The 13796-nt window shown below is 52.2% G+C and overlaps 2 protein-coding genes across 2 annotated transcripts; one reads left to right on the top strand and one right to left on the bottom strand.

Annotated features, from left to right (window-relative positions):
• Nucleotides 1–721: 721 nt before the first annotated feature.
• On the top strand, nucleotides 722–11957 carry PtrM4_015310 (Med15 multi-domain protein; the record flags this gene model as incomplete). Its single annotated transcript, XM_066103177.1, has 4 exons — nucleotides 722–3742; nucleotides 3812–5553; nucleotides 6563–8573; nucleotides 8697–11957. The coding sequence occupies 4 exons, from the start codon at nucleotides 722–724 to the stop codon at nucleotides 11955–11957; spliced, it is 10035 nt and encodes a 3344-aa protein (XP_065965379.1).
• Nucleotides 11958–13017: 1060 nt separating this feature from the next.
• Nucleotides 13018–13318, bottom strand: PtrM4_015300 (NDUF-B12 domain containing protein; the record flags this gene model as incomplete). Its single annotated transcript, XM_066103176.1, has 2 exons — nucleotides 13018–13174; nucleotides 13227–13318. The coding sequence occupies 2 exons, from the start codon at nucleotides 13316–13318 to the stop codon at nucleotides 13018–13020; spliced, it is 249 nt and encodes an 82-aa protein (XP_065965378.1).
• Nucleotides 13319–13796: the final 478 nt, after the last annotated feature.

The raw sequence follows: 13796 nt of genomic DNA, 5'->3' as shown, positions 1-13796 counted from the left end.
CCCGAATACACAAGCAAGAAATCCACACCCACAATGTCCTATAACGTACCCTCTCCAAAACTGCCACCACCGCACTATAAACATATATATATGGCATACCTCATATCCTCTTACTTACTCCGTGATTAGACAAAGTGAAATATCGTACTCGTAACGCGTAGCTTATAAAGCCTATTGTCCATATCCCCTAATTAAACTTAGCGTACAAGACCCATAGAAACTCCACAACGACCATTATTGTTGGGAATCGAACCTGCGGTAGATAAGGCAGCTGGTTGCTGCATGCACGAGCTTGGATTACACGGCTGACTAAGCCGTGTGGTCCGAGCTCTAGCTGCTGCCTTACTGCCGACCTCCCTCCACCTCCATAGAACAACAAGAACAATCACAATCATTTCAACTCGTTGCAACGAAGGTGATTCCGATACCTTAGCCGTATCAACACTGATCAGTGGTTGCTACACCACAGATCGGCTAGATATCTGACAAGGAGACCCATCAGCTCTTTTGCTGTGTAGTCTTGGCCAAGAAGCGACTCCTCCTACCTCACAGTAGCAAGGAGTGCGAAGTACAGCACCGCCCGCAGAGACTACCTATCAAGGTAGCGCTTTCGCCGACAGTTCTGAAGGAGATCTTGAACGAAAAGATCTGCGTCAACCACGCACAAAAACAACTGACAACGCCTGCAACTAACAGCAAACAATCGACTGACTTCAGCACCATGGCACCATACAAGAGCGTCAAGTACCGATCGTGGTACTCCGAGATGCACAAGAGTGAGTATGTCAACGCGGAACTCGACCCGACCGACACAGTCATAAACACCGACAAACTGAACACTGTCGTCCTCGATTGGGTCGTCCAAGTTGAAGACGATGGACAGTTCGACCTCTTCATCCTCCAGGAGTTCCAAAAGTCCTTCGAGGATTGGACTCAAGATATCATAAGTGCGGTCGACGTGCGGCTCCGGAAAGCAGTCAAGGAATTGCTCCGACACCGAGGGATTTACATCCAGATCAACAGTCGTGACACAGTAATAACGCAACTGTACAACCTCCTCCATCTCTCGTCGTGCCCGATATGGCCTGACGACGAGCTTGAGCTTATGCGACTCGTCGACGGTTTCAAGTGTCGACAGCTCACAAACAGCAACTACAGTTACCCTAACCCTCCGCAGCCACCAACAGGATACCCACAAGCACAGTACTCACCGTCGCCAGCTCAACTCAACGTGACAGCACTCACAAACCTCGCGAAGCTGTACAATAACAACGATAAGTTCAGTGGTGACAAGTATGACGTGCTCAGTCACAAACTGGTCATCTTTCGAGAGCTTTGCGCCAAAGTCGGCATTCAACCTGGCCAAACTGACCGCTACAAGCTAGCCATCTCCACTATGCTTACTGGCAAAGCGTCAACTTACTACTACCAATCTATCGCTCCACTTGACCTTGGATACGAAGACATCATCGCGAAACTGGGCGCCTACTTCCACACTACCGAGAACTACCAGTTGTTCTTGAACGAATGGCGCACCATTATGCTAAAGGACGTCATCGCAAGTAATCCTGACAAGACAATTGCGCAATGCCTTGACTTGCTCATCGACAAGCTCCACAAGCTGTACCAAGCGATGGCTCAGCAGAATGGACTCAGCGAGTCAAGCCTCACCGGACAACTTGTGTCAGCATGCCAGGGTGTCGAAGCCTGCAGCGCAGTCCTGATCCGACCTGCGTCGACCTTTGAAGCAGTCGCTTCAGAGCTCCGCAACGCCGTCGGTAACTGGCAACGCTGTCACCCGCATGCTCGAACGCAGTTCAACTATGACAATGAACAGACAGACGATGACATCTTCTACACAAACCGACGATACAACCGAAACGACGAACCTCGCGACAGACCCCGAGGCTATGGCACCGGTCGCTTCAACCGCGGACCGACGCTGTCACGACCGCGATACCCTCCCCGCCGCTCGCACGATAAAAAGTGCTATGTGTGCGGCAAACAAGGATGCTGGTCAACGCGACATTCACACGAGGAGCGCAATGAGTCGCACCAACGCTTCAAGACTTATGTCCAAAACCACGATCTCGATGACGACTACGACGTGTTCCTCGCCGGATTCGAAGGCATCGAGCTTCATGACGAGGCAGAGGACGACGACGGCAACCGCGTTGATGACCTCGATGCGTACTTCCAACATGAACAATTCAACACCGCTGCTTGCGGAACCATCAACGGGCAAGCGCTCACCATCAACCTCAACGACGCCGCGGCGACCCACGCGATCACTGGGATCGACCCATACGCGTCGGAGACTGCAAAGGAGGCACCCCACATGTTCACCTTCGATCACCGATATGGTGCTCACTGTTTCCAAGGCATCATGCCCGACACCGGCGCGGCCGGAGTCTCCACTGCAGGAAAGACCCAGGTCATGGCACTGCAACGCCTCCAGCCATCGGCCACGATCAATGAGTCCACGGCAGGTCGCCACCGAATTCGATTTGGAGATAACCCAGAGTGTCTCTCACTTGGCGAGGTGAAGGTCAAAACCCCGCTCGGCGTTATACTTTTTGCGGTGATGCCGACCAACACGCCTTTCTTGCTGTGCCTTGCAGACATGGACCGCCACGGGATCTACCTCAACAATGTTGACAACGTGCTTGTAAACGAGTCACGGGAGTACCCCATTGTGCGCAAATGGGGACACCCATGGCTCCTGCTCGACGACCAAGAGACCGCGACGCACTACCTCACCGAGGTAGAGCTTGCGCAACTCCATCGGCGCTTTGGTCATCCAGCTGCGGGACGACTCTACAAGGTCCTCGCGAGAGCAGGTTATGACGAAGTCGATGCGGCGACCATCGAAAAGATCAACAAGTTCTGTCACCAATGTCAGATTACTGGCAAGGCGCCAGGACGATTTCGGTTTACCCTCCGCGACGATATCAACTTCAACTATCGACTTATCGTCGACGTGATGTACATTAATCAGAGGCCAGTACTTCATGCTATTGACGAAGCAACTGCCTTCCAAGCAGCGCGCTTTCTCACCGACATGAAAGCAAGCACAACATGGGACACACTCCGCGCCATGTGGATCGATATGTACGTTGGTCCGCCTGATGTCATAGCCACCGACGCTGGCAAGAACTTTGCGAGCGAGGAGTTTGTCAACAATGCAAAGACAATGGCCATCGAGGTTGACGAGGTGCCTGTCGAGGCGCATAACTCCATCGGCAAGGTGGAGCGGTACCATGCGGCCATCCGCCGTGCCTTCGAAGTCATCTCCGCCGACATAGACAGCGACACGTCATCTGAACACCTCCTCCAGATGGCTGTGAAAGCCGTCAACGACACTGCTGGTCCAGATGGCCTTGTGCCTACTCTCCTCGTCTTTGGCACCTACCCCCGCCTATCCAAGACATCGCCGCCATCACCATCCATCAGCGCGCGCGCGAAAGCGATAAAGAACGCGATGGCGGAGGTCCGCAAGATCAAAGCAAAACGCCAGGTGAACGACGCACTTGCGACACGCAACGGACCGAACGTCATTGAAACGCTTCAGCTCCCGATCCAGAGCAGCGTAAAGGTTTGGCGCGAGAACCGCGGTTGGACTGGTCCCCATACCCTCATCGCCATGAACGACGACCTAACCGCCGCGATTGTCGACGTCGACGGCAGGCAGGCGACATTTCGAGTCACATCGGTGCAGCCATACCACCGCAACAACTCCACCGTTATCCCGCGCGACGACGACGACAACGACAATTGCGGGGATGCGGACGATGACGAGTTTATCCCAGAGACAGAAGTTCCACCTCCACGAAAGCGCGGTCGCCCCAAAGGCTCCAAAAACAAGCCAAAACCAGCTCCCATCGAGACCAACGACGTCAACCTCACGCAACGCGAGGAGGACGACTTAGTGCTGTCCAAGAAGCTGCGTGCCACTGGCAAGATCACAACCCTAGGCGAACCATTCGAACTATCCACCAAGGCAGAGATTGACGCGCTGATCACTCGCGGAGTGTTCCGCTTCGAGGAGTATGACCCTCAGCGCCATGGTGGCATCCGCGTCTTTAAGTCACGGATTGTCAACGAGGTCAAAGGCAAAACTACCACTAAGCCGTACGAGAAATCGCGCCTCGTTGTTCAGGGTTATGCCGATGATGGAAAACGGATTGTGCTCACACAAAGCCCGACGATCCAGCGCGCCAGTCAGCGCATTATTATCGCGCTTGCACCCTCACTGCTTCAAATGGGCATGACGCTATGGCTTCGAGATATCACGCAGGCGTACACGCAAGCCGATGACCATCTCCAGCGCACGATCATCGCGGATCTTCCCACGCAACTCCGCAATGTCTACCCCAAAGGCACCATCATGGTGGTCGTGAAGCCGCTGTACGGCATCGCCGAGGCAGGAGCGTACTGGTGGTCAACCTACTTCAAACACCATACCACGACACTCGGGATGGAAACATCAACCTATGACCCGTGCCTCTTAATCACCAAGCCAACGGCGTTAGGCTTTGGTATTGTCGGCATGCAAACTGATGACACGCTCGGTCTGTCCGATGACGTGTTTGCCAATAAGGAGAGCAAGGAGCTGCGCTTCAGCGCCAAAGAGAAGCAGTTTCTTACTACTAACAACCCTATCGACTTTAACGGGTGCGTCGTTAGTCTCACAACAGACGGCGTGATCACACTACGCCAAAAGAAACAAGGTGAGAAACTGGAGATCGCAACTGACAAGAAGACGTACATTCAACAACGCGCACGTGGCGCTTACATCGCGACAATCTGTCAACCCGAAGCAAGCTTCGACCTCGCCGCTGCTGCGCAAGCGAGTGAGCCTACAAAAGAAGAAATATCCAAGTTAAACAAACGCATCGAATGGCAAAAGAAGAACCTCTGCCATGGGTTGACCTACGTACCTCTGGACATACGCAACCTCAAGCTGTTTACCCTAGTCGACGCGTCCTTTGCCAACAACAAGGATATGAGCTCCCAGATGGGATTCGTCATCGTACTCGGCAATGAAGTTACCTCAAGCGACACAAACTTCGGGATACGTGGCAACATCGTCCACTGGTCCTCAGTCAAATGCAAGCGGATCACCAGGAGCGTCCTCGCCTCCGAGATCTACGCGATGGCGCACGGCGTAGATATCGCAGTCGCGATCGGCGGCACCATTGATATGGTCATGGAACGACTCAACTTACCTAAGGTCCCCATCGTGGTATGCACCGACTCGCGATCGCTATACGATTGCCTTGTCAAGCTCGGCACCACCAAGGAGAAACGCCTTATGATTGACATCATGGCAATGCGCGAAGCCTACGAGCGCAGCGAACTCATGGATATCAGATGGATCGACGGTCGCGACAACCCAGCAGACTCTATGACAAAGGCAGGTTGCAACGCCGCGATAGAGAACCTCATCAACTCTAACGAGCTCAACCTCCGAGTGCAAGGGTGGGTCAACCGTGATCGCAACACCAAGCCCACGACCGAGAGCACCGAGCTCAGCAACCTTGAAGGCACCAAGTAGTCAACGGGCACGTGTGCGCGATAACGAAGGACACAAGAGGAGGACATAAGGGCATACAGGAAGGCGTATAGCGCTAGCCGAGATAGGCAACTAGCTACATTTCGGCAGCAGGATATTATTACAGATTTGGAGGATTTGGGGACGGATCTGATCTCCCGGCACAAAAAGAAAAGATAGTCAGTGTTGGGAATCGAACCTGCGGTAGATAAGGCAGCTGGTTGCTGCATGCACGAGCTTGGATTACACGGCTGACTAAGCCGTGTGGTCCGAGCTCTAGCTGCTGCCTTACTGCCGACCTCCCTCCACCTCCATAGAACAACAAGAACAATCACAATCATTTCAACTCGTTGCAACGAAGGTGATTCCGATACCTTAGCCGTATCAACATACTTACTTCCGTTTCGTTACAACGCGTCTCTGTATGTATAAGAAACCTAATACAGTTATCTAATAGGCACAGCTGGTTATTTACTTAGTATTGTAGAGAAGATATGTTCGAGGTTTAGCTATGTAGAGGAGAGTTTAGCGGTTAATATAGTTAGTGTATATAATAGAAACTCGGGAGAGGAAGAGATATATATAGAAGATAGAAGTAAATAAAGAGAGCTGCGTAGTATACACAGATTACAATTAAAGACGAGGTTTAGTGTCGGATCGTGAGTATCGGTAGAGACGTCGGCTGCTGGACACTTCGGCCCGACTTCGGCCCACCTTGCGCAGAGCTTAGGTATACCTTCGTAGCAGCTGTGTTCGTAATAAATCAATCACCATCACCGAACAGAATGCATTCCTAGTTATCGTTATTTCCTTTCAGCACTAGTGCTATAGACCTTCCAACACTGATCAGTGATTGCTTAAGGCGATCACAGACAGCAAGGTAGAAGAGACAGACCGCATCTTCGACGAACTCCCTGACGCACGACGTTATACTCCCGGGAGAAGATTCTGTGCTAAGAACAGAGCGAGGCAGAGATAACACAAAGCACTCTTAACCTCCCTCTACAGCTGCTGGTTTAGCTTAATCCGCGAACACAGAGCGCGTCAGCAACGCAATACAACTCAACCGTACGAGCGTCTCCGGACGATCCGATCACGTACAACAACAAGCGCTGGCACGACCAACCAGCGAGACAACAACACCGACAACGCGTCAACACCCGCTAGCAAGATGGCGGATAACCAAAGCGAAATAAGCTCTGCAGACTCTGCTGAAGCTCAGAATCAACTACAGAATGAGCAATCAGAACACCTCTCAGACTCACCATGGGCCAAATTTACCGCGGAACAACTTATGGAAAACTGTCCATACACAGTTGCACTCAAGGTCATCAATACAGCTCTCTGGGGTGTACCCGCACCGGCGGACGCAAATGAGACACACGCAACAACGTGGGTCGCTAAAGCTATCCACGACTACAATGTGTCAATGGCCTGGGACGATGACCTCTTCATTGACTACAAATGGGACTTTGAAGGATGGACGAAGGAGCTATTTAGCAAGGTTGAGCGTGGTACACTAAGGTCTCTTAAGAGTGTGCTACGACACCGGGGAGTATACACTGGCAACAATCACGCCAGGGTGGCGGACTCTCTCTACAACATTCTAGGTATAGAGAATACTCTTGAATGGGAACCAGCAGAGTTTCGAGCCATGAAATTCGACCAACAGTCCGAAGCGTACCAGCGCCAGCAGAGCAATAAACGCCAACAGGACACTCAGCACACAGTCTATCCAGCTGTACAACAACCACCGCAAGTACAACAACCGCCGCAATTACAACAACCGCCGCAATTACAACAGCCACCGCAAGTACCACAGCCGTCGCAATTACAACGACCGTCGCAGGGCGAGCAACAAGAGCAGTATAGAGTGAGACAAGGCGTCCAGAGCCGTTCCCAAACAATAGAGCCACAACAGCCGCTACACATGAGCGGTACGCTGGAAGGGCCTCAGCATCGACAACTGTGGGAGCAGGCCGCGCAGCCGCAACAAGGGCGTGCGCAACTACAGACACGGCCGCCAGCGACTGCATATCGCGAAGTCACGCCATTTCCGCAACAGCCAACGAACCGCGTCCCTAACAGACCACCCGAACTACCATACGACCCGTACAAGACGCTACCGCCGCGATGGTCCCGCAACGATCGACTCGACGCTAATACGATCACGCAGTTCTCTAAGCTATGGGACAATAGCAACAAGTATACAGGGAATGCGTACGATCTCCTAGACGATAAGATCAAGATCTTCTTCAGCATCTGCTGGCAGGTAGATATCCAAGAAGAGCAGTTTCACGCAGTGTTTCCCCGTATCCTTACCGGGCGTGCAGAGACATTCTACATACAGGTTGTAGAGAGAGATGACAGCTTTGCTGATGCGTACATGGCAATCAAAAACCACTTCGACCATGACGTCCATCACCAGCACTACTACACAGACTGGACGACTACAACCTTCGCTCGCACCCGCACAGAGAACCCCGACAAGGGACTACACGAGGTTCTGCAGATCCTGCTTGACAAGCTGCAGCTATGCCAGCGTGCCCTTGGCAAGAACTTTGAGGGCGAGGATGCCCTACGTACCACTGTCATCAATGCCTGCCGAGGAGTACCAGAGCTTGAGATGGCACTGTTCAAACCAGCCACAATCTGTGAAGGACTCTTCTCAGACCTACGTTCTGCAGTTGAGACACACCTTGCACGGCAACACACTACCCAGATGGTCACAGAGGACCAATACTACTTAGATCGCCGATACAACGGCAATGGAAGAATCCGAGGTGGATCTCGAGGTGGAGGAGGATTCAGAGGCGGATCTAGAGGAGCATATCGAGGAGGCGAGCAGCGCGACGACAACGGACGAGGATTTAAGCCTCGCTGGAGGAAGAAATGCTTTGTTTGCCAGAAGGAAGGATGCTGGTCTACCAACCACACAGACGAAGAGCGCAAGGCTGCCCGTACACAGTTCTTCTCTACGCTATACTTTACAGGTACACAGCCCCCCAAGGACTTCTCCGTACATCTTGCAGAATACGAAGGGATCGAGCACACTAGCCAGTACAATCAGAGAGGCTGGAGAGAGGAGGAAGACTGCGAGGATGACGACGATGACGACGTCGCGGAAGCATACCTTGAACAGCAGTTTTTCACGGAGCAATGCCTTGCAGATCAGGCGTTCTTGCACCACATCTCTGGCGACGACGTATACCGCCAAGACGCGCCATCAGCGCCAGCGTCACAGTTCCTGCTTGAAGACCGCTACACAAGATCTGTGTACCAAGGGATCCTACCGGATACAGGCGCTGCCAACGTATCCACAGTTGGCAAGGAGCAGTACCTTGCACTCACAAGGGAAGATCCTACAGTTAGGATGGATACGTCTACAGCAGGAAAGGCATCTATCAAATTCGGCAAGGGCGAGGCTACATCATCTATTGGCACTGCACAGGTCTCTACAGACATTGGGACGATCAACTTTGAGGTGCTTGACGCACCTACACCATTCTTATTGTGCCTTGCAGACATGGACAGGTTAAAGGTCTACTTTAACAACACCACAGATGAGCTAGTCCAGGGTGACGTACACATCCCTGTAATTCGCAAATGGGGACATCCTTGGTTCCATCTGAACAAAAGAGAGAGAGCAACTGTGTTCCTGACAGAGACAGAGTTGCGACGGCTCCATCGACGATTTGGACACCCAGCTGTCACGCGACTTGTTAAGCTCTTAAAGGATGCTGGCCATAACGACTTCGAAGAAAGAACCCTAGAAGAAGTCACTAAGTTCTGCCACCACTGCCAGCTCCACAGCTCCGCACCGCGCCGATTCAAATTCACTCTCAAGGATGATCACCACTTCAACTATGAGATCCTGGTGGATGTGATGTACCTGAGCAACAAACCTGTACTGCATGTGGTCGATTCCTCAACAGCGTTTCAAGGCGCGAGGTTCCTTAGCGCTATCTCAGCTAAAGAAACATGGCAAGCACTGCGGATACTATGGATCGACACGTATCAAGGACCACCAGACATTATCACGCATGACGCAGGCACTAACTTTGCAAGCACAGAGTTCCGCGCAGAAGCAAAGATCATGGGAGTCACATGCAAGCAAGTACCTACGGAGGCGCACTGGTCTATCGGCAAAACTGAGAGGTACCATGCACCTCTACGCCGCGCATGGGACATACTCTATGCAGAACTCACTGACACTATGTCCGACGACGCGATTCTCCAGATGGCTGTGAAGGCTGTCAACGATACTGCTGGCCCCGATGGACTAGTCCCGACGCTACTGGTCTTTGGAGCGTACCCACGAATGACTGCAGAGTCACCGCCATCCCCGTCAATGGTCAAGCGCAGCGAGGCTATTCAAAAGGCGACGAAAGCCCTACGCAAGATCACGGCAGAGCACCAAGTTGCAGACGCCTTGAACACCCGCAATGGACCAGCCACTGCAGACATGCTCGCGCTCCCACTCCAGAGCGAAGTCTTAGTATGGAGAGAGAGTGATGGCTGGAATGGCCCGTACAAGATCGCCAGTACAGATGGCCACAACGTCACTGTTGACATGGTCAATGGTCCAACGACATTCAGATCCACTGTCGTCAAGCCATACTACAGACCGGACCACCTTTGGAGCGACCCCGATGCGCCACACGCGCCGAATGAGCCGCATGAGCCGGTAGCAGTACCACCGGCAGTGCAACCACGCAGGAGAGGCCGCCCTCCAGGGTCAAAGAACAAGCGGAAGGCGCACGCGTACATCACCAAGAAGGAGCAGGACGGTCTTGAGCTAGCTATCAAGCTACGAAACGATGGAGTGATCACAACCTCAGGCGCCCCCTTTGAAGCGTCTGATGACCAAGAGATCAGCGACCTCGTAGGTCGTGGAGTCTTTAAATTTGAGCAATACGACGAGAGGCTACACAGCAAGATCCGGATCTTCAAGTCACGCCTAGTACGTGAGGTCAAGGGAAAGACAACCAAGCCCTATGAGAAATCCCGCCTAGTTATCCAAGGCTACCAGGACCACGGCAAGGAGACTATTCTGACGCAATCTCCAACCATACAGCGATGTAGCCAGCGCCTGATTATGTCGCTGGCGCCCGAGATGGTACAACGCGGAATGAACATCGAGCTCCGTGACATTACGCAGGCGTATCCCCAGGCGCAGACAACCCTGAAGAGGACGATACTCGCACATCTTCCTACTGAGCTAGTCCATCGATATCCAGAAGGCACGCTACTCCATGTGATCAAGCCGCTGTATGGAATCGCTGAGGCAGGAGTCCACTGGTGGACAACGTATCACGGACACCATTGCAAGGAACTGGACATGGCAACATCGACGTACGACCCATGCCTATTGATCACGAACAGAGACGACGCAGGCATCTTCGGCATCGTTGGCATGCAGACAGACGACACTCTCATGCTCGGGACACCAGCGTTCTCGTCACGTGAAGAGAAGAAGATCCAGAAGGCAGAGTTCAGGTCAAAGCCAAAAGCAAGGCTGACACCAGAAGTGCAGTTAGACTTCAATGGATGTACACTCACGATGGACGCCAGCAGAGTCTTGACCCTTAGGCAGAAAGGACAAGGAGGAAGGATCAGGCTTGTGGATATCAGGGCACCCGACCGCGCGCAACAGTACACCGAGCAGCGCGCCCGCGGAGCGTACATCGCATCAACATGCCAACCAGAGGCGTCATTTGACCTGTCCGTCGCTGCTCAAGCTCAGCAACCATCAGACGAGGACATCAAGGCACTCAACAAACGCCTGAAATGGCAGATGGAGAATCTCGATCGTGGCCTGCGCTACGTCACTGTCAATCTTATGGAGGCCAAGTTGATGGTCTTTGTGGATGGCTCCTTTGCCAACAACAAGGACCTCAGCTCACAGCTAGGCTTTGTCCTTATGCTCGTCAACGAGTCTATTGACGTCAACACCTTCACAATACAGGGCAACGTGATCCACTACAGCTCTACAAAATGCAAGCGCATCACACGGAGCGTACTGGCCTCAGAGATCTACGGCATGGTCAACGGCTTTGACATAGGCATTGCAGTTGCAACCACGCTGAGGATAGTTACAGAACGACTTAGACTACCTGCAATTCCCTTGGTTATCTGTACAGACTCGTACTCCTTGTACGAGTGCCTAGTAAAGCTTGGGACGACGAAGGAAAAGCGTCTCATGATCGACATCATGGCGCTGCGCCAATCATATGAGCGTCGCGAGATCACGGAGATCCGCTGGATCAATGGTGAAGACAATCCTGCAGACGCCTTCACCAAGGCATCGCCAAACCGCGCTCTTGAACGCTTTATTGACGGCAATAAGCTGACAGTCCGAGTAGAGGGATGGGTGCAGAGGCCGACAAGCTTTGATGGTTGATGCTACACACAGTTACCATCAACACATACTGTCACTACCGATACAAGCAGAGTTACTAGCTACCCAGAAAGAAAAGACTTCCAGTGTCGGATCGTGAGTATCGGTAGAGACGTCGGCTGCTGGACACTTCGGCCCGACTTCGGCCCACCTTGCGCAGAGCTTAGGTATACCTTCGTAGCAGCTGTGTTCGTAATAAATCAATCACCATCACCGAACAGAATGCATTCCTAGTTATCGTTATTTCCTTTCAGCACTAGTGCTATAGACCTTCCAACATTTAGAGTACTATAAATGGTATTGTGATTGCAATGTCCTCGTCTCTTGAAGTGAGTTGAGGTGACGTGTTTTGGGTGTCTGCTAGATTTCGGAGTAGTAATGGAAAAGAAATATTTTCTCACTAGGTGCAAGTGAATAGGCTGGCCTAATTGCGCCTACGAAATCCAGTAAACAAAAATTGCAGGAACACAAATCGGTAATCATGGCGGCTTAAGGCTTGCTCATCAATGCTTTTAGGAGTTTATTTGAGCCGGACAAGAATAGAAGGACTTAATGAGCATTTCAGGTTGGTTAGTAGATATAGTCGGGCGGTTGGAATAGCCAGTCATGACAGACTTTAACTGGAGGTTATAGCTCCGAAAAGCGCTTGCTAGGCAACAAATTTAATCCGGTGAGCGTGTACTGGTATTCTATGTATGGTTCATCTAAAACACTAATGTAGACCGCGACATTATAAGCCAATAGCGCTTTTTAGAAATTTGAAAAGGATAGTAAACTTGCAGTTAGTACCCTGGGAGTCTTAGAACTAATCTTATGACGTATACGGCGAACCAATACGATCATAGTGCGCTGAGAGCTTGAGGTCAGTTTACTCCTGTCCCTTTGTATCCATGTTCAAGTCCAAGTGACAGTACTGTATATCAACCATAATCTGCCCACGCATTCTGCAGTGTATTTTTAATACTTCTCTGTATTACGCCATATATACAGTCCCGCGGCTGCGAAGCCTGAAGCAACCGGTAAGCCATAGATTTGCATGCTCGCTTTCTGTTTCCATGCATGCCTAAACCGTCTCGTCATGGTGTCCACCCTTGTCATCGAAGAAGAGCTGCTCGGCAACGAGGTATCCGGCGAATGCGACGGTCGCTATGCCGAGGCCGGGGAAAGAACCCTTGAAGCGGTTGAAGCGGGTGAAGGGACCGGTGTATCGCCATTGCTCACTGGGTAGCATGAGTATATCACAAGGGGAAATAGTCGGTAATGTAGACGTACTATCGCGCCCATGGGTCACCCTTGGTGCCGTTTGCAGACGACGCGGCGAACTTCTTCGGGTCGAAGCCGGTGATGGAGGGGCGCGGTGCCATGGTGATGGAGCTGTTCGGGTCAGCGGTTGTCGCATGCAGTAAGTCACGTGCCAATTGGCGATGTGAAAGGCGTATACGCACTGTATAAGCCTCGTGAGTAGCTGTAGTGAGGCGCGGCGTTTGCTGGAGCTGCGTTGTTCGTACCTGGGCGTCGCTCGTCGGTCGCAACTGTCCAATGTCTTGGCGGCGATCATACTGCACGGGCTATCGCGTAACGCATCGCAGTGTCGACTGTGGCTGCTCTCCCCACCATTACCGCATCGCTACCACCAACCGACAAACTGTTTCACTTGACCCGGACCAAGCTTGCATTATTAAATACAGTGATCTGGCCTCTCGGACCCTCAATCGCTTTGGCATCCTTCACCAGCTTCCCCCACTCACTCCAAGAGTCACCCACGCGCCAGTCGCAGCAGGAATAGCTACACTTTCACCACGATGCCGCCTCATGGGGGCCGATTTCCCGGCCATAACCTCT

The sequence above is a fragment of the Pyrenophora tritici-repentis genome, chromosome 1 (assembly GCF_003171515.1).
Source record: "Pyrenophora tritici-repentis strain M4 chromosome 1, whole genome shotgun sequence".
Classification (NCBI taxonomy): domain Eukaryota; kingdom Fungi; phylum Ascomycota; class Dothideomycetes; order Pleosporales; family Pleosporaceae; genus Pyrenophora; species Pyrenophora tritici-repentis.
Note: the sequence above shows the minus strand (reverse complement) of the source record. Positions and strands in the feature narration are given on the sequence as shown.